This window comes from Marmota monax, unplaced genomic scaffold, assembly GCF_021218885.2.
Source record: "Marmota monax isolate L192 unplaced genomic scaffold, Marmota_monax_Labrador192_F-V1.1 WCK01_AAM20220418_F8-fsc00059, whole genome shotgun sequence".
In the NCBI taxonomy this organism is placed as follows: domain Eukaryota; kingdom Metazoa; phylum Chordata; class Mammalia; order Rodentia; family Sciuridae; genus Marmota; species Marmota monax.
The window spans coordinates 8,322,685-8,345,008 of NW_026693595.1; the positions used below are offsets into that span (position 1 = coordinate 8,322,685).

At 39.2% G+C, this 22,324-nt stretch overlaps 1 protein-coding gene across 1 annotated transcript in view; it reads right to left on the reverse strand.

Moving 5' to 3' along the window:
• Nucleotides 1–22,324, reverse strand: part of Pgm5 (phosphoglucomutase 5) — a 177,877-nt gene that overhangs the window by 68,678 nt on the left and 86,875 nt on the right. The window contains exon 7 of the mRNA XM_046459415.2: nucleotides 14,169–14,284. Within this exon, the coding sequence (XP_046315371.1) occupies nucleotides 14,169–14,284 (116 nt within the window). The remainder of the gene's footprint in view (nucleotides 1–14,168; nucleotides 14,285–22,324) is intronic.

Sequence of the window (22,324 nt, forward strand, 5' to 3'; positions counted from 1 at the left end):
ATTATTTTTGTAAGGAATAAATACAATTTTAAACTTATCAATGATGCATATAAATTCATATTTGAAAACATGATTTTTTCCAGAGTGTTATATAGTTGGACTTACACAGTACGTAGCCTTTTAAGACTGGCTTCTTTCACATAGTAATATGCATTTCGGTTTCCTACCTGACTTTTCATAGATTGAGAGCTTTTTTTGATGCCAAGTAATTTGTGAAGCATGCTTCCTCTGCCTTCTTTAATGCTGGGAAAGCCAGAGCTTGCCCCTCATTCAGGACATTGCAAGGAGAACTGACCCCTACTCCCAAAGTGCCACTTACCCAGCCTTCCTCCATCCAGGCCAGCTGGCCCCAACCCCCCTCCACCTTACTCTGAGCATCCCTGAGCAGCCAGCATCCCCACCTGGATATCAGAAGGAAGCACTCCTCTCCTTCACACCTGACTCCAGCAAAAATCAGCACAAAAAGAGGGAGTGCATTGTTTTTTTCTCCTTAGAAATAGCACTGTCCCTTCTCCACTCAAATTAGCCCTTGAGTTTCCTCAAGTTTTGAAACCATACTCCTTGAGGTAGGCAGTATACCAACAAGTATACTGCCCTCACAGAAGAGGGCAATAAATAAATGATAAAAAAAATTGAAAAGGGTAATAAAAGATAAAATTAAAAAGAACACTCCATCATTTCAAAGGAATATGCTTCCAGTGGAAATCCCAGTGTGAAAAAATTAATAAAACCTCATAGGCATTTCCATCATATCAAATCATCACAGCTGAAACTCAGAGAGGGGAACTCCAAATTTGTCAATTAGGAAAATACAAGTCATTTTGCACCCATAGGTAACTAGATGGCACATTAGAATCACCAAAAGAACTTTAAAAAACACCAATGTTCAATGCTCCACCCCCCCCACCTTAATACAAGGACTTGAACACAGGGCCTCACACATACTAGGCAAGCATTTTGCCTCTAAGCTATAGCCCTATCCAGTGTTGAACTTGTAATCCTTCTGTTTCAGCCTCCCAACTAGCTGGTATTACAGAAGTGCAGCATCACTCAATGGTATTCTTTTTGTAAAAAACTCCTTGAGTGGTTCTCGTGGGCAGCTAGGGCTAAAAGCCACTGCTTAAGAAAGGCACTGTCGTGTTAGGGCTAGTGAGTTAGGCTTCTTACCCCTTTTGCACTAATTTGGCATTATTTACATGGGTGGTCTTCACTGTAGCCAGCTGTAGTGTCATGCTTTCTCTTTGCACTCCAAAAAGCAAGGACTTAGCCAACTTTGGAGTGACCAACTCATCCTGGTTTGCCTGGGACTTTCTCAGTGTTAGCCCCAAAAGTCTCATTTCCCAAGGAGCTTCTCAGTCCCCAGCATAGCAAGATGGCTGGTCATCCAATAAGAAAGGTCACTCAATCCAAAGGTTTCCTAGTGATTTTTTAGGAGCTGTACACATTCAGCACATGCCTCAGCACACAGATTCCCTAGAACCAGAAGTGACAGATGGCATGTATATATACCCACTTACTTTTGAAGCAAGATTATAAGCAGGAGAAATTCCCATCTAAGAATAACAACAAGGCACCAGCCACTGTGCTCAGCTATTTTATTATCTCATTTTCACAATCTGAGAGCTCCTTTCTACAGATAAGACATGGAGCTTAGGTCATTTGTATGAGGTCGCGTGGCTATGAAGTGGTTAAAATATTTGAACCTTTGCAATTTGGCTCCAAAACTATAGACTTCACTACTACTGAAATAGCCTAGTGGTGACAGCAGTCCCCAAGAGTAAAGGAGGCACAGTGTCCCACCTAGTGAGAGCTGAGGAAGTCCTTCTAAAGAGTAAGCCAATGAATGGGCACTTTGTCCTTCTCTCCCCGAGCATATGAGAAGGAGCTACAAAATTCCTCTTACTTTTCCTCTGCCAGTTTATCTTTTTCATTCACAAATGATTTTCATTATTTTCCTATGAAATTCTTCCAATGCTCTTTTCATCAACTCAAGACAGGGGTTTGTTCTTTTATTTATTTATTTTTTAAAATAGTAGAATTATGAGGTCAAATTGGGGACACCTCTTTCAGGAGAATCAGAGATTTGAGAACATGTTGTAGAATCATGACAGGTTTTGTTTTGTTTTTCCCATTTCTCAAATCACATGTTCAGTTTTTTAACATTTGGCAACAATGCAAGGCTCACTTAAGAACTGCCACCTTTCTATGCTTAAAATAAGTTCTTCAACGGAGCAAATGCTCATCAATGGGAGCACAAAGCTTTCCTGCAGGTAAGTGGTCCACATCCCGCTGTGACCCCAGAAAGGCCAGACAGCAGCCCCTGACACACGCAGTTCATTCTGTGTTGTCGGCCATGTGGCTCCCAATGAATAAGAGCATGTAACCATACACTTATCACAAGTAAAAGGAGAATAGCATTTGGCATAAATACGCTGACCATAGCTATGCCCTGCAAACAATACGAGCAAAGAAACTGGTCGGAAATTGACTCCTCACTCTGTCCCAGACTGGCTCATAGATGCATGGCAAACGTTCATCAAGTGCACAAATGGTTAATTATAGGAACCGCTAGTATGCAGTCTGAGGTAGTCATCAGATTTGCTCTTCACTGAGAGTGAGGCTAATTAGAAGTGAGCTAAAATATCACAACGGGAAAAACTTCACTGTTCATCCCACCCAACTGATTTGCCAAAAATAAGGAAATCAAGGTGCATAAAGTTAAGCCATTTGTCCCAAGTAGTCAGACCACCTAGAGGTGGTGTGAAGATTATAACAGGGTCTTTCGTCTCCTGGTATTGTGCTGTTTCAGGACAACATCCTGTCAAGCCCCCAGAACTCATTCCACCTTCTTACAAAAGAATCAGAAAGATGTGTGAGCACTCCCTTACGCAGCAGCAGCAGAGGTCAGGAAGCCAGGAAGATTTGGGCTCAATTTGCCTCAATCAATATGACCTTAGCCAGTAACTTTACCTTCCTCCCTAAGCCTCAGTGACTTCATCATTAAAGCAGCTCATTTTTGAGAGAACTCAGTGAAATAAAGCAGAGGAGGTGCTAAGCATTGTATCTATCACATAGGAGGTACACAATAAACAATGTATATTAGCACTACTTTATTAACACATGACCTAGGCAATCGACCATCGTGGTAGAGGAAGGACCACCTGAACAATTTCATGGCCAGCCAGCCCACACACCTCCCCTGCAGGAACACGCCAGCATAGAAAGTGGGGTCTCCTAACTTATGTACCCCACTCCATTCCTTTGTCACTAAGGCTGACAGGAACAACAGAACCTACTAAGAGTTTTTCCCTGACAGGTTATATGCTGAGCCAGAAAGCTCTCCAGGGGATTTCAAAGTAAAGACCTGTTACTCTGCAGTCATTGTACTCTATTTTCTTAATGTGGCCACTTAATGTCGAGTCATTTCCCAAATGCAAGTTAGGAAGCCTCCAAGCACAATTTTAGTGATTGCAAAGAAATCCCAAAGGACAGACCTTCTTATTAAAAATTCTTCAGCAGATTGCAAAGAAATGCTCAGTCTCTTTGGAAGTCCTCAATCTGTGACCAACGGCCATGACCTTCCAGGGCGCTCAGTCCCAGAATGCACTGATAAGAGTTGACACAGCCTCAGAGGCTCATTCCTTTGTTTCTGTTCACACAACATTCCCTCTTGCCACTTCTCATTGCCGTGGAGGATTAACTGAAAGGTCGAGGGAACTGGAACCACGAAGACCCCAAGAAAACGATATGATGGAGACATTCTTCTTGCTCCAGATGGGAGCTATTTCCCAGAACAGGGGTTGATAGTTTGCAGAGAGTCCAGAAAGGAGTTTCAGTTTTCCAGCTTTACAAGGAGGCTCTTGGGGATGTCAATCACAGCAACTCTGCACTCTTACCCAGCCTAGATTGAATTGCACACGTGCACACAACCCATTTCTAACAGCCCCGCAGAGAAACTCTTCTCCCCGTGCTGATAATGCTGTCATCACGACCTCCTCACCCCACTTCTGTAACCCAGCCACATTTACACACACTGGCCACAAAGAAGGAAAGGAATGTGGCAGGACCTCGATAATCTGAAATTCACAGAATGGGCAGAAATGAAACTGTCAAGAGTGTAGAATTAATGACCACCAAAATAGGAAATAAACTAAAGCTTTCTCTTTTTTTTTTAACTTTGAGAAATATAAATAACAAATAAAATAGCTGTATAAATAAGAGGAATTTAAAGCTATTTAGTATTGTGCCACTGCACTAGTGTGAAGCCAATCTGGAATCAGGTTGTGTGCAGTTCACATATGAAATACAAATAAAGAGGCACAGCCCTGAGGGTGTTGTAAACTGTACAACTACTGGGGGAAATAAAATGTTCTTTCACAAGGTAACTGGACCTTAAGTCAATAATAAAAACTTATAAGACAATAGAGCACAGAATGACTATTCTAAGAACAGTAAGAATTTAGTACATACCAAAAAAGAAATTGCTGAAGCTGGAACCTAGCCCTTTGTCGAACATAACTATTTCCAAGTTAACGTCAGCAACTGCAGAGAAGCCATGAACATGGTAAAACCACAAATTACAAATAACTTTGAAAATATATCTATTGACACTGGTTTTAAGAGAAGAGATCTCTCTAGAAGCATTTTGTCAGCCGTTAAATTGTGCTAATAGCTATAAGATGATTGAAAATATCAAAACTTTCTTTTCAAATTTTACATAATTCTGATTTTTATCATAATCCCTAACATCCCTCTCCATCCCCTTAAAACATGCCTATATTTGTGTGATTTTGCTATTATGAGTCCTCCTAAATCTTAGGATACTAAAATGCCCAGATTTTCAGGAACACTTCCACTTGAGAATAAAAATATAACTTACTACTAATAATGCAAGAAAGAAATACTAAAACGTAATTCTTCCTCTCTTCTTTTTTCTTTCCATCTATCCTACAAATGCATACTTAGGATCTACCCATATACCAAGAGAGAGAATGAATGAGAGAGACATGGTCCCTGTTCTCAGGGTATTTACAATATCTGCACAGTGAGCAAAAGAATCCAGCAGATATTAAAAATTTAGAAAGATACTCAAGACTTCCTATGACATGGATACATACATACTCTGTGCCTCTTTCTATTGTGCTAAAACCTGAGCAGACATGAAAACAGCCAATTTAAGAGCACTATGCAATACTCAAGAACTCACAGTGAAAATATTTGTTGTGATAATTATGAACTGCTTGTTAGTGTCAGGAGACCTAGATGCAATTTCAAACTTTTAGAAAGAAAAAAAAAATTGTATACAAAAGCATATACTAGATGGCTCATTTAAATAAAATCTTGAATACTTTCTTGGAAAACAATAAACATTTTTTTCATTGCCTGATTTATTTGGCAGACTTGTAGGGCTATTGACATTAGTTTGCTCAAAATATATATTAAGTATTGTAGCACTTCAGAAGATGGTGGCCAAATTTGGAGATCTTCCAATCTTTCACCAAAAGAACAATTCCTCAGAGTTACCTGTAAAGGGACAAGCTGTGGTCTATGACAATTCATATACTCCCCAAATGGTATCACTTCTTATAAAACTGATGTCAGCAATGAAACCAATGGAACATTTTCAAAAAATGCAAAAGAAAAAACTTAAAAGTTTTTGGTTTTTTGGATCTTAATTTTAGTATTTTAGTACATCCTCTCTGTATATGGGAACAAGTCCAGATTCCTTTAAAATTGGAACCAGAATGCCACTTAGATGAGCAGTCTTCTATTTAAATTTGATGATTGACAAAGCCTTTTCCTTTCCTTCTATAAAGCAGTTTTCCAAGGCCCTTCCCAGGAAGTGGGTGAATACCTGGTACTAGCACAAAAGATCACTTAGCTTCTTAAATGACCTTGGTTCCTTAATAGTACAATGAACAAAAGTTTCCTACTGTCTAGGACCTGGAGCTTTCCATAGGAGAGAAGCGTGATCCTGCCACCAGCCTGTTGCCTTGGCGCACTGTGGGAGTTCCCGATGCTGCCAGGGGATATTTCCACTCAGGAGATATCTCACTGCTCCTGGCCCTGGCCCTGGGCAAAGGCTTGGTGTTCCTAAGCCTGAGGAAGATTCACATTTTGAAGCTTTCTTGGCACTAAACTGTGCATTTCTGGTTGGTACACAGCTCAGTGTCCCAAGGATGCTGGAAAACGCCTCCACGTGGAAAGCTTGGCTATATTTTAGAAGCTTCCACCCCAGTCTTGGGGCTAGATACTTTCCCATCTCTCCATTTTCCTTACAATTTGCTCCTTTGATTCTGAAAACATCCTAAGACAGAGAGCTCCTATGATCGGCCGACTTTTACAAGTTGGAGATGAGGGTCAGAGAGGCCATCTGGCTGGACCAAGAGTAGGCGGCAAGGGTCCTGAATGAGGACTTCAGCCTCCAATTTCTGTGCCTCTGTCCTGCCCAGGTCAAACCTGGTATGGCACCCAGGCACACTCCTGCTACAATCCCACTGAAAAACAAAAATACTGGTTTTCACTTGAGCCATGTTTCCTGTTTCTGGCTGAACCTCAGAATTACTTGGAGACACTTATTTAAAATGCAGATTCGCAGTCCCACCCTGCAGGGAATCAAAGTTGGGGTAGGATAGAAAATCTGTACCTTAACAAGCTTCCCTGTGATTTTGACACAGCCAGCTCAGAGCCTGTCCAGGATTTGGCATTGAAGGAAGCTCAGTGCAAGGACCCAAAGCCATTTCTCTTGCTGAGACTGAGGAGTCCAGTTCCTTCGGGCTACAGAGCTATCATGTACCGCTGAGTGTTGGAGAGATGGACGTTGTCACTGCTTTTTTCAGAAAGACTGATCAGTGCCGTGGGAAGCACCACAAGTTGCAGGGCAGGAGACCTGTCTTTTAGTTCTGCTGTAATTTAAGCACGTGCAGGCCTTTCCCAGGCTTGGACACCCTGGGAGAGTCACTGAACTATGCCTTGGGCTCAGAGGCATCATCTATCAAATTAGGCTACAGTTATTTTCACCTGCCAAATGGCAGAGGCAGCGATACTTTTAAAGCTAAATACACTGAAAAATCTCTTGTGCTCCTTGAAAGGAAAAATGATGGACAACTATACAAGTAAAAGGCTTTCAAACCTCCCTTCCAATCCAGCTTGGAGTGCAATCAGTATAACTGCCTGAAAGCAAAGCTTGTTGAGAAGTGTCTGCGACATGACCTTCCCTCTGCGCAGGGGGTGCCTACTGTAGTTGAGTTGGGGTCAGTGTCTACGCCATACAGGCAAAGGGCTTCAAAATCCTCCCCTTTACCATGTTTCCAGCTTTTCCTGCTTCTTGATACTCTTTCTACTACCCCACACTACAAATCAAGGTTAACAAACTTTAGCCCTTGGACCAAATCTGGACTTGTGGGTATTTTGAGGACTACTGATTCATCGGAACACAGCCATGGTCATGTGTCTAGGTATTGTCTATGGGGGCTTTGGTGTTCTCATGGTATTGCTGAATAATTATGACAGAGACCATAGGAGGCCTTTTGGCCCATAAAGTCTAAATATTTTTAGACTATCCTTTCATGGAAAAAGTTTGCTGATCCCTGCTGTAGACCCATCATCTTTAGTCTTCTTGACCATGACCTACAATAAACACATTTGCCAAAAGACCTGCTATCTACATACATACACACACACATACACACACACACACGTGTGTATGTGTATGGATTATATACACAATAAAATTTGCAAAACAATATTTTTGCTAAATGCAATGCCCTCTGATAGTTTCTAAACTATTTCTTAAAGCAGTTCATGATATTATATTAATCTCATGACCCCTCCCAGAGGAATCTCAATCCATCTTTAAAAAAAACTCTACCCTAGAAAAATCAAGCAACTGGCTGTTTACAACACATGTCCTATTCTCCCATCTCTTTTTTTTTGGGGGGGGGGGCGTGGTACTGGGGCTGGCTTTGAACTTGTGATCTTCCTGCCTCAGCCTCCTGAGTTGCTGGGATTACAGGCATGCACCACCATGCCCATCCCACCTTCTTTCTTTTTCTTTTTCTTTTTTTCGTTCAGCTATTGAACCCTGGGGTGCTTAACCACTAAGTCACATCCCCAGCCCTTTTTTATATTTTATTTAGAGACAGGATCTTGCTGAGATACTTAGGGCCTCTCTAAGTTGTTGAGGCTGGCTTTGAACTCATGATCCTCCCGCCTCAGCCTCCCACACCTGCACCCAGCAACCCACCTCCTTTCTTGACATCACTCTATTGGGTAGGGCCTTGTTTGTGTATGAATGCTCTCCGTTCCTTAGGCATTCACTTAACTTCCATTTGTTTCATGAAATCTTCTTTAAACCCCTAGTCTGAAAGGACTTTCTCCTTTTCTTATCTCCCATAGCCTATTTTCTACTTTTCTATTGTGGCACTTTAAACTTTCTGCTTTATAGATCAGTCATCTGTGCATCTTTCTTATTATTCTTAAGGGTATGATCTTCCCTTTGTATTCTCCACACTATCCAATACAGTACCTCATATGCTGGAAACACTGAATAAATGTCTATTTATTACTATTGAAGTAAGCAAATATTTCCTACTAAGGGTATAACATAGTTTGCACATGTAATATTTTACCCCCTTAACTTAAGAGATTATAAAGTACATGATATTTTTTAAGCACTCAGTAAAGGCTTATAAAAGACAGAGAGGAAAGAATAAGCTGGTTATCACCCCAGTTGCTAGGTTTGTGCTATTATACCAATAAGTGATCAGAATTATTGTATACAATTTATAATTTTTGAGTTATGGTTTCTGGTATAAGCACTCAGTACACTGAAGGAAGGAACTTGTTCTATTTCTTAGGCCTTATCAAAAAAAGGTCTTAGCAACTTCAGCTGTCTGAAGCAGAGCTGCCATCTGCACATTCTGAGCTCAGACAGTGTACTTGGAGAGCTTTATGTAGTCTCTTTTTGTCCAAGGAAACAAGGAGGCATGCAGTCTCTCCTGGACTGTTAATGGTAATGCTGCTAAGGTCTAATTGATTTTGGTTAGAGTAGAAAATGTCCTATGAGTTCCTTCATGAAGTCCAATATGGCTGGAAACACTATCATTCTGACTGCTTAAAGTGGTTTTAAGCTGACTACTTCCCCAACCCTTCCCTCATGTGAAACAAAAGCTTCAAGTCCCTGGCTGAAAACCTCTCTTTGTTTTAGCACAACCCAAGAGGATTTATTCTCAGGAATTCAAGTATGGTTTGATAACAGAAAACTGATCTTATTTCATTACACTCACATGATCAAAGGAAAAAATATATTAATATGTCACTAAATCAAACAAGGCACATGATAAACTAACAGCTATTTCTAATAAGTTTCTCAGTAGGCGGGTGGACTAATGGTACAGAATAGAGGACACAGAGACCAATCCTCAAAATTATAACTACCTTATATTTGACAAAGGTGCTAAAAGCATGCAATGGAGAAAGGATAGCATCTTTAACAAATGGTGCTGGGAAAACTGGAAATACATATGCAACAAAATGAAACTGAATCCCTTTCTCTCGCCATGCACTAAAGTTAACTCAAAATGGATCAAGGAGCTTGATATCAAACCAGAGACTCTGCGTCTGATAGAAGAAAAAGTTGGCTCTAATCTATATCTCGTGGGGTCGGGCTCCAAATTCCTTAATAGGACACCCATAGCACAAGAGTTAAAAACAAGAATCAACAAATGGGACTTACTCAAACTAAAAAGTTTTTTCTCAGCAAGAGAAACAATAAGAGAGGTAAATAGGGAGCCTACATCCTGGGAACAAATGTTTACTCCTCACACTTCAGATACAGCCCTAATATCCAGAGTATACAAAGAACTCAAAAAATTAGACAATAAGAGAACAAATAACCCAATCAACAAATGGGCCAAGGACCTGAACAGACACTTCTCAGAGGAGGATATACAATTAATCAACAAATACTCGAAAAAATGCTCACCATCTCCAGCAGTCAGAGAAATGCATATTAAAACCACCCTAAAATACCATCTCACTCCAGTAAGCATGGCAGCCATTAGGAAGTCAAACAACAACAAGTGCTGGCGAGGATGTGGGGAAAAGGGTACACTTGTACATTGCTGGTGGGACTGCAAATTGGTGCGGCCAATTTGGAAAGCAGTATAGAGATTCCTTGGAGAGCTGGAATGGAACTACCGTTTGACCCAGCTATTCCCCTTCTTGGACTATTCCCCAAAGACCTTAAAAGAGCATACTATAGGGATACAGCTACATTAATGTTCATAGCAGCACAATTCACAATAGCTAGACTCTGGAACCAACCTAGATGCCCTTCAATAGATGAATGGATAAAAAAAATGTGGCATTTATACACAATGGAATATTACTCAGCACTAAAAAATAACAAAATCATGGCATTGCAGGGAAATGGATGGCACTAGAGAAGATTATGCTAAGTGAAGCTAGCCAATCCCTTAAAAGCAAATGCCAAATGTCTTCTTTGATATAAGGAGGGCAACTCAAAACAGAGCAGGGAGGAAGAGCATGAGAAGAAGATTAACATTAAACAGGGATGAGAGGTGGGAGGGAAAGGGAGAGAGAAGGGGAATTCCATGGAAATGGAAGGAGACCCTCATTGTTATACAAAATTACATATAAGAGGAGGTGAGGGGAAAGGGAAAAAACAAGAGAGAGAAATGAATTACAGTAGATGGGGTAGAGAGAGAAGATGGGAGGGGAGGGATTATAGTAGAGGATAGGAAAGGCAGCAGAATACAACAGACACTAGTGTGGCAATATGTAAAAACGTGGATGTATAACCAACCAATGTGATTCTGCAATCTGTACACGGGGTAAAAATAGGAGTTCATAACCCACTTGAATCAAATGTATGAAATATGATATGTCAAGAGCTTGTAATGTTTTGAACAACTAATAAAAAAATTAAATTAAAAAAAAGAATTTTAATCTAATGTCCTATCACTATTTGGCAAGCTATGTTCTTAATTACTTTTAGATTTTACTAATTATACATGACAATGTTTGAAAGCTTGGGGACATTTTCCAACACTAGTAAAAAATTCTTCAATTCTAAAAAAAAAAAAAAGAGGGGGGGGGATAGAAAAGCTAATCTGCATGAATCTATTATTGTTCCAATTTGAAATCAATGATTAAAATAGATGGCAAAATACAAAATCCATTTTCATTTAAATTATGAACTATCACAGTTACTATTTAATATTATTTTCAAGGTGATAGCTATGTAACAAGAATATAAAATAAAAGATATAAAAATTTAAAAATACAAAAAAAAAATTGGTAATAGATTATATGGCTGTATACCTTAAAAAAAACATCCAAGATAAAGTGGAATTTTTGGGAAATAAACTACTATAATAACAATGTACTAACTGGGGGAAAAAAGCATATTAGTAGTTTATTAATGTTTTCTCTTTATATAAGCACTAAACGAATTGGAAAGGAAAATGAAGATAGAAACATCAAAAATCAAAGTTATTGAAAAGCTCTTTAGGACACGTAACCCAGTTTCTTCAGTGAATAATTTAGAAGGAGAAAACGTATAGTGGAGAAATGCAAATTGAGAGAGACTTAAACAGACATATTAACCACTTACACAGTAAGATCTTTTGGTTCCTAATAGGAACAAACTGTTGGAGGTTAGAGGAGAAAGAAAATGGAAAAAATAAGAAATTATGTTTGCAGTTCCATTTCTGTACTCTGTTTTGAATACAGAAATTTGCAAGAGATAGTTTTGCAATCCTAGCAACAAGAGAAGGCCAGGAAATCTACAGAAACTCATCAGAGATCTAACATCACAAGGCAATAAATTCTAAAAGCAAATTATAAAAAGTGACAAGCCATTCCACAAAAACCATCTCACCTTTGGCAGAGCGCAGGAGAACGAGGAGGCCACCATAACAAGAAGACAATAAGAAATCGAGTAAGAATGTGTAAAGGTCAAGTGTAGCCAATTACACTAGCTTAAATCACTTGAAGTCCCAGAAATGAGGGAAACACTTTCAAGTTCATTCCCACCGACCTCCACTGAGTGTTCTCAATAAAGATCAGGAACAGGAAGGGAGACTTGTTGGTGCAAGCATTCGGCAGTAGGAGATGACCAGCTGGCGCTGGAAAACATCAAGCCTGACTACTTCCCCAACCCTTTTCTCATGTGAAACAAAAGCTTCAAGTCCCTGGCTGAAAACCTCTCATCCCAAGAGTCCAGGCTGCTGGATGAAGGGCAGAAAAAACTATCTGTCCCTAGAGGGAAGGCTAGGAAAACTTCTTGGGCTCAGAATCCTACAGCAATACTAAGCAGAAGTTGCTGCCAGTGCAGAAGGCTCAAGAAGCTGGTGACAGAGCACTATTTTGTGTTATAGTGATGCAGTCACTGCCGTAATTTGAGGATGAAATTGGAATGTCTAAATAATCTCTGCAGCACGCGGTCCCCAGTTTTATTATCCAGTAAAATATCCCACTTCTAGAGGAATTTTAAGTCTATAGTTCGATAATGTTTATAACAGAAACAGTAAAACCCAAACCCAGCTCAGCTCCTGACTAGATTAACTTAACCTTCCACCCTAATACCCCAAAAGAAAAGGTACGCCCATGTCTAGGCATAAGTACTCTTTACCTGCATATGTATCTTCTGTTCTTATCCACAAACTATCCAGCATTTAATAAAAAATTATGAGAAGCATAAAAAGCAAGAAAAAAGAAATGATTATCAAGAGATAAAGCAATAAACAGAACCAGAGTGAGTCAGAGACGAAATATATACTGGAACTATCAGAGAGAGTGTGTATAATAATCATGTTTAATATGTTAAATAAAACAATGGAAAAGACAAACAACATATACAAATATATGGCTCTATTTTCAGTAGAGAGATTATAACTATTTGAAAAAATTAAAGAGAAATTCTAGAAATAAAACAATATCACAGATGAAGAGTTCCTTCAATAGACCCATCAACACATTGAATACAATAAGAATCAGTGAATTTAAAAATATACCAGTGGAGATTACCAAAAATGAAATCCCCCCCCCAAAAAAAAATCAGATCAGTGCACACAAGAGTTCCAATATAATTTCTGTGGTCACAAATTATATGACATATTGTGTAACAGGAGTCTGAGAAGGAAAAGAGAGAAAGAATAATGTGGAATATTTGAAAGTACAATGGCTGAACATTTTCTAAAATTTATAAATGACAACTCAAGAATTCAGGAGAGCATCAAGCAGGGTGAAGCACGCGCGCGCGCACACACACGGTAGTGGGGGGGCACTAGAGAAGAATAGAGTTACCTTAGATTAGGTGGAGGGAAGTGAGGGAGGAGAGGGGAAGGATGGTGAGGATAGGAAGGATAGTAGACCGAAACCTACATTATTGCTTTATGTATGTATGTGACTGCACGACCAATGTGATTCTACAACATGTACACTCAGAAAAAATGAGAAATTATAAATATATCACATGATGTATGATATATCCAAGTGCATAAATGCAATCTGCTGTCATGTATAACCAATTAAAATTTTTAATTACATGTTGAAAATAAAAAATAAAAACAGACATAGAAGGGAAGCTAGAGCAGTACTTTATACAGAATAAAGATAAGGTTTATATCATACTTACTGGAAAATATGCAAGCCAGAAGACAATGTAATGACATCTTTAAAGTACTAAAAAGAGAAAAATTTCTTACACAAATTTAAGTGTGATAATGATACTGACGTTATGTGTTTTTTCTGAAGAGCCCTTATATTTAAAGATCCACATTAATATATTCATGGACAGCATAATAAGGCATGGGGATTGCTTTGCAATAATCAGGGAGGTGGGCTCCCTTTGTGGATGAGGACAGAGATAAAGCAAGACTGACCATGAGTTGATGATAGTTGAAACTGGGTAATAGGCACATAGGAATTTATTTTTTTAATTCCATAATAGAAAAAATTTTAAAGAGAAATGTTTAAAAAGAACATAGTGGGTATCATAGCATACATCGTACTGTCTGATTTTTTTCCCTCTAATTAATTCTTCCTCCAGACTTTGATTCACAGAAGGGTCACAGGTCTCCAAACAGGGCTCACAGAGCTGCAGGCCCCACCCCCAGTTACTTCAACCTAACCAAACCTACCAGTGCCAAAGCTCTCCTCTCCACACAGAGAGCACCGTCCAGAGTCCATCAGATTTGAGAAGAATCTCCATCCAGCTGGGGTCTCATATACAGGGATCTTCATTGATTTGGCCACTCTGAAAAATGAAATTTGAAATTCAATTCACACACCTCATTTTCTTTCTTTTCTCAGCATGGTAGGTAGGCTTTAAGATCTACTGATTCCATAACTAGATTTCAGAACAGCTTGGTCAGCGTTGACAGTTTTTCAGGATGTCAAGCTGTAATTTAGAAAATGATAACTAGCTTATTCCAATCATTCTCAATGTTCTTTTCTCCACAATACAAAATAGGTTAAGATATAAAATATTCTCACATTTGATTTCCTTTTTTAAATCTTTCTTTTTGGTAAGAGTCTCCTTAGGGATATCAGAATCTAAATTAAGTTAATTAAGATAATATTTGGATATAAACATATTGGAATATTATATGACACTATCTACTAAAGATAAATGTACCCATGTCCTATAAGTAGCAATTACCAATGGTATGTAGTGGATGCTGTGGTGGAGTACTCATAGACTCCTCTGCCAACACACGTGCACGCGCGCGTGCACACACACACACACACAATCTCTCTCTTTCAGCTCTCTCCACATTTTAGTGCTGAACTACTCATTACACCAGCACCTAGGAATGTTGATAGCTGACAGCTCACAGATGTGGCCCCCAATCTCTGCCAAAGAGAGAATGTCTCTTCCAAGGTCATTTTCCCATCCCTATGTCAATGAGGAATGTTCAAAGGCCTTGTCTCCTTGCCCAACTTGATACAACTCTGTAGGGCCATTTTGGCTCCAGAGCTCCCCAGAAATCCGCTGAACACTTAGTTGTGACTTTCTCACTGTCCTATAGGTGTTTGCTATAGTTTGGATCTGAAACGTTCCCAGAGGCCCATGTGGTAAAGATTGGTCCTTGGTGTGGTGCTACTGTAGGTGTTGATACCTTAAAGAGGTGGGGGCACGTCCTGCAAAAGGGTTGTGAGATGCTGGTCTCTTTCTTTTTCAATTACTGGCCACCATGAGGTAGGCAGCTTCCTCCACCATGCATTCCCATCATGATATACTGACTCTCCACAAGCCCAAAAGGCAACAGGGACTAACCAATCATAAACTGAAAACTGTAAAGCCAAAATAAACCTTTCCTTTTTTAAGTTGATTATCTAGATATTCTGTTACAGTAATAGCTGATGAACCATGTTGATGTTGAAGGCAACTTTAATCTCGAAGGTAGAAAGGCATAAATTTCATGCAAGCAAATTTCTCTCAGAGCTGTTTCCTAGGGAACCCAGTATGTCATGTTACTTGATATTTTATAAGAATCATCATCAAAAGTGATTTATGATAACTGAAACAGACCAAATAAAGGACAAATAATTTGTAATATATAATGTAATCATCTAAATTTCATTGGGAAAAAACTTTGCTTCATGGAACAACTTGATTCTCACAAACATGGAATAAAAAAAGTCAATAACATCGTGGTAAAATTCATAAACAGCCAAAACCAATCTATGCTGTCAAAATTCAGGCTCAGAGACTCTGAGCAGTCAAGTATTTTGCTGAAGGTCCCACAGAGGTAAGAGGCTATGCTAGAACTTGGACCAAAGCCTATTTAATTTCTGCTCAGGTTACATCAACCGTGTTCTCTCTCCAAATGTCTTAGTGTTTCAGGAGAGAGATGAATCTCAAAGCATGCTAGGGAATGAGCTGGTATATCCCAGGCATTGGTCTGAAGAGTTTTATCTTCCCAGTGTGTGAGCAACTTAAAGAGAAAAAACACCAAATGCCCACCAGCTACAAGGCTTCATTCTTGGACAGAGTGCGTCAGGGAAGGAATCAGTGAGAGTCTTGGTGCAGAAGAGGAGAAAAGTGGCACATAGGATAAAGGGCACAACCTAAGAACAATTCCTTTTAGTTTGTGGCCAGACAGAGAGAAAAAAGTACCTAGAAACCTTTGCTCCAGGAAACTGGAGCAAATACACAAACCCCAAATACAAGGAAAGTGTTCAAGATTTAAAAATTGTGTGCTAAACCTCTTGCAAGTTTGTTTTGAAAAGAAGAACCTTTTAGTAGGTTAGGTGTTACTTCAAAGATTCCATCTTCTCTCTTTTTCAATGGTTTAAGAAAAACACAGAATCATGCTTACATCCTGGTGGGACCAATGAAAGAAACCATCCCCAGACTGTAGAGCAAAGGTTAATTTTCAGAGTCCTTAATTTTACAATCAGAAGCTCAAGGAAGGAGGAATAAATCCCACAGAATCCTTCTAGGGACAGTGCATAGAAAAACCTGGGTCCAAATTAACTCAGCAAATGTGGATACACATGATTACCAAAAAGAATGTCCAATGTGGGGGCAGAGGTGAGGGTGAAAGAGAGGGTAGAGGGTGTGGGGACATATATTTTCTGACCAAAATATTCTTGTAGGTTCAGAGCCAAGTTGGCAAGACTGAAGGGAGGGGAAAGGATTTCCCCAGTTCCCACCCTTCCTAATTAATCACTGTTGGGTGGTCATTAGGTGCAGGCTGTGACTGGAGTTTTAAGGGCATACTTTTATAACTCTGAACCTCAGTTGCAGTCTAAGATAACATGGGTAATGAAATTCCAGGATCCTGGATATGTGTTCATTTGTGTCCTAGGGCGTGAAAGGAATTCCTCTCCCTCCCTCCTCCTCCTCCAGAATTTGGGATTCATCCCAAACACAGCGTTCGGCAGATACCATGCATAGACTGGTTTCTAGCAGGAAGTCCCTGGAGCCTCTAAAATCCTCCAATAGAAAAGCTCAAAATGAAGCTGCTCCTGCTGAGGGTCTGAACCCTTCTCTGTGTGTGCTAGAATCAACATGGGGACTCGTTTCCCAGGAAAAGTCAGAGGATGAAGAAAAAAGAAAAATAATCTGGTCCACAATTTTCCTACAAGGGAAAATGAGCCCTGATAACCAAAAGAACATGCTGGAAGTGAGCTCCTCAGTCTGGCTTTCAAAACCTCCAAAAATGTGATTTTAGGATGGACCCAGTCTCAACCTCACTTTCTCCCACACTACCTGCTGTGTTCAATGCTCCTAACAAACTGAATTTCGCATTTTATTGTTGTTATATACTGCTTAGTCCTTCTTTATGTCATTCATTTCACCCAAGTTAACCCTCCTCTCCCAATCTCTGTCAAAATCTATCTTAAATGCCCTGTCATCATAAAGCTTGTCTTGGTCCACTTTGTGGTGCTATAATATAATACCTGAGACCGGGTAATTTATGAAGAACAGAAATTTACTCTTACTCTTCTGGAAGCTGAGAAGTCAAAGATCAAGGTAGCACCCATATTTGGTTTGTGAGAGTCTTCTTGTGTGTCCTCACAGGACAGAAGATGGGGAGACAAGCTAGCCAAACACAGCATGAAGCCTTAATTCCAGTAATGAGGAAGGAGACTTCCTGGTCTGATCACCTTTTAAAGACCCACCACTTCATCCTATCACATTGGCAACACTTGAGTTTCGGAGGGCATTAACTCTCAACATAATTTTGAAAGAGACAAAAACATTCAAACCATCACAGAGCCTGGGGCAAAGCCTTCCAGGTGGTCAACATCTCACCCCCTCTCATCTCCTCACACAGCCCAACTGCTTCCCACCCTCCCTTGCAAAGAGCTGTGGTCATGTGACTGAGTTCTAGCCAATAGAACTTCCCTTTCAGATCTGGCTATAAAAATTTCCCATCTTCCAGGGGGAGGGAAGAATAGAAGTTTATTGAATTAGACAAAGGGAATGAAAGGAAGGAAATGGGATAAGAATGGGAAAAACAGTAGAATGAATTGGACACAACTTTCCTATGTTCATCTATGAATACAGAACCAGTGTAACTCTGCATCACGTACAACCACAAGAATGGGAAGTTATACTCCATGTATATATGGTATGTCAAGATTCATTCTGCTGTCATGTGTAACTAAAAAGAACAAATTTAATTTTTTTTTTTTAAAAGCCAAACTTCCCAGCCTCCATGTTCTCCTTCTGCTAGCTCAATGTGGACAAATCCGTCAGTCTTAGAAGACTGGTGTTGAAGGTGGCTGGCCCACAGATGAAAAGATCTGGATATCTTATGAAGCACCATTTGAGACAGAAAGTAGGGGGCTAAGTGTTCCTATTTTATGATTTGTAGTTTCCTTAAAAATATAATTTGTTCCTGTATGTCTCATTTAAATTGTGCATTTTGAGAAAGAAGAATTCCTCCAGGTATTATTAATTCATGAGGCTATTAGGTTGAGACAAAGATTTATTTCAGAAATGAAGAACTTAGAGAACTAGGGCAGTGCCAAAATGAGAATCAAATATTTGAGAAGCAGGACACTTTATTTTTATTTTACCAGCTGAAGATCACCCTATTCTTGTGTGCACAAACAGGATGATAGACACAAAAACAGCCTAAGAGTACCCAGAAAATTCACTGAGTGTGGGGATGCTGACATCTCCATCTTTGTGCCTCCAGTGACCTGCACAATGCAAGCCCATGGTAGGAATTCAAATATTTATTTACCCAAAGCACAATATTATTTTTGTTTTTTGTTTGTTTGTTTTTGTGGTGCTAGGAATTGAACCCAGGGCCTTGTGCAAGCAAGACAAATACTCTTACCAACTGAGCTATATCCTCAGCCCCAAAGCACAATCTCATTATGTGTGATAATAGCATTTCATACTAATACATATTAATGACTGAATTTGCAAGAATAATCAAATGAACACTGACTGTTCACAACAAGTGCATGAGATGCTTATCCTGCTACTCTTGGAATTCCACTTAAGAAAGCTGTGATAGATTTAAAGAGGACAAGACCCAAGTCCCCCTCCCTTTGTTCTATTTTAAAATGTCCCTTTCTTAAGCATCAAGATGGAGCCATGATACTATTTTCTACACAGAGAATTTTCAGTCCCCTTTTAAAGCCCTCATCTACATAAGTCTAGGAGAAGATATTTGCCAATTTTGTATGGCCTTTACATTTTTTAAATTTCTACGAATCATTTTAAAATACAAACTTTTAAAAAGCACTTTATACAATTAGTGAATGAATAGAAATGCTCAACATCATTAGAGGTCTGGAAATTGCACATTAAAACCACAGTGAGAGCCTGGTACGGTGGTGTACACCTATAATCCCAGTGGCTCAGGAGGCTGAGACAGGAGAATCCCAAGTTCAGAGCCAGCCTCAGCAACAGCGAGGTGCCAAGCAACTCAGTACAAAATAGGGCTGGGGATGTGGCTCAGTGGTGGAGTGCCCCTGAGTTCAGTCCCTGGTACCAAAAAGAGACCACAGTGAGAGATCACCATATAACCTCAATCCTAGAGGGAAAGAGTGGTATTGCCAAGTGCTGGTGAAGATATGGAATTCTCCTGTACAGCTGAAGGAATGCATTAGTACCTATTGCAGTCAATTTATTCAATGTGGTTTATTTCCACATCCACTTATCACAGAACAAAATGGAACAAAACTTCCACTATGTGAATGAATGTCACAAATACACAGAGGAATAAATACTATCTGATTCCATGAAAATATTGTTCAAAATAGACAAAAACTAATCATTGGTGACAGAAGTTATCTCTTGTTCAGAAAGGGAACAAGGAAGTTCCAGGGGTGCTGCTCTGTTTCTTTCTTAATCATAATAGTAGTTACACGAGTGTGTTCATTTTGTGAAAATACCTTAAGACATATACTTATGAGCTAAGCCTTTTTGTAAGTCCATTATACTTTAATTAAAAGTTTATTTAAAAGAAAAAGCCCTTTTCAAGTATTTATGACTAAATGCATGTTTGAATTAGTCACGTTTACATAATCCCAGTAAACAACTACTGAAGATGGAGTTTAATAGCATCCTGATATGCTGGTGAATGTCTAGCAGACATTTAACAAAACAGCCCTCAAATTAGTTCTTCAATATTTTCACATTGATGAGTTCACTCCCAGATTTCTTCTTTGATGTCTGGCACTGCTGGCAGAGGCTGCCTTTCACAAAAGGCTTATGTGAACTTGCACTTTGAAAGCCTTTTTAAGGACGCCTGCCTGGCTCATAAATATGAATGAAGCAGAGTTCAGCTAAACCTGATTTTCTAATAGCAATCTTTTTTTTTTTTTTTTTTTTTTTTTCAGTGCTGGGGATGGAGCCCAAGGCCTCACACATGCCAGGCAAGCACTCTCTATCACTGAGCTATACCCACAGCCCTCTAAAAGCGATCTTAAAGTTTAATCTTAAATCAATTTTTTTTTTTGGATGGAACAATTCATACTTTCATCTAAAATAAACAAAAAAACATAAGGTTATCATAATAAGATGACTACAAAAGTTTCTAAACCACATGTAAACTTGTATTATCTGGGGCCTGTATGATCTCAGTTTGGTCTAAACTTCAAAACTCACACTTTAAATAATGCCGTCCTTAACTGGATCAAATGGGATCAGACACAATGAAAAGACCATACTCTAACAACAGCAGAAAGTCTGCCGAGTTACAACATTATCACTGTTCTCGGTATTGGATCTTTCACTTGACCTCAGGGGAACCGGATATATCATCCACCGAATATTCAAAAGGAAAAGGAAAAGCAAAAGATAAGTGCATGTCTCATGCTCCCTCTAGACCTTGAGATAGTGACCAATTGTAAAACACACAAAGATGGATCCCAAGCCTAGGGGCCTTTGTTGCTTTATCTGGATGAATCTGTGCTTTCATTAGGTAAGTATCCTGGGGGGAAGTCCCTCTTTCCAAGTGAGATTTTAAATTTTGTCAGGCAATATAAGGCAGACAGATTTTTGAAGATGCTGACTTTACTTGAAAGGAAAAAACTTGGCTTTAGAAAATTGAGCAAAGATCTAAGAGAAAAAAATATATATACTTGAAACTATCACAGGTTCACTCTCTTAAACTAGTAAATTATCTGGAACCCTATTCATGGGAAATTAAGTGTCTGTGTTCATAATCTTGATGCTTGAGCACTTTGATGTAAACTATTCCTGGTTCTGATTATTTTTTTTAAGTTGTTGAGGGGTTAGGAGTGGGGAACTTTAAGTCCCAAGTCCTCCAGCTAAATTAAGAGAGATTTAGGAGACAATTAGATTCCCATGAGACTGTGCTCAGAATGGAGAAATATGAGTCATCCTCTTATCATTTTGTTTTGTTTTGCTTTGTATTTTATAGCTTATGCAGAACTCTTAGTGAAGCTTTACAAAGCCTGTATAATACCTTTCAAAGATTCAAAATCAGCTCATCCACCTCTATAGACTAAAAGTGATCAGAAATGACAGCTTTGACCCAGAAGGTAAAACATTTCAGTACTACGAAGCTTTTTATGTGTTTTAGAAACATCTTTGTTTGTCTTCTGTCCTTGATTCAATCAGCATTTTGTCCTGGATAGTATCCTAGGAAACTTATGGAGTCGGCATCTTATAAGATCAGAGGGAAGGGATGCCCAGGCTTTGGATAGTAAGTGAATATACAGCAACTGTAAATAGACACTCACTAAAAGGAAGAACAAAGACCAGAGAAAACTAGTGTTCATATAATGCTGTGTCACCATTCTAGGAATAACACAATAATTCTGTGAGGCAGAAGTTTGCCCTGAAATGTTGTGGCATGATCCATTTCCCCAAAGCAAACATCTGGTCCTGGCTCTGCTATTTCATATTGGATTAAGTTTCAGCAGGTCAATAGGGACCTCAGTGTCTGTCCACAGTGCTCGATGATCCCACTTCTGGCTTAAAATTGTTAATTTAAATCCCTTTTTTAGTCTAAAATTTGACAGAAGAACATTAGCAACCTACTCCCATGGGCAAATTATAATTAAGACTTTGAGGGGCAAAAAAGAAGGATAAGTAGACTATTCCATGAGCTCAGTCTAAATATAAGGGAAATTTGATAAATAGCATAGTATTAAAAATTATAAAAATCTCCATTTGTCAGACACTTAAAAAGGAAGTAAGCTATAGATTGAGAGAAGATACTTGCAATGCATAAAATTGAAGAATGCATAGTGAACCTAAATGAAGCCCTGTAAATCAATAAGAAAAACTCAAGTGACCTAAGTGTTTTAGAGAGGAGGAAAACTGATTGGTCAATCTGGAAACAGTAAATAA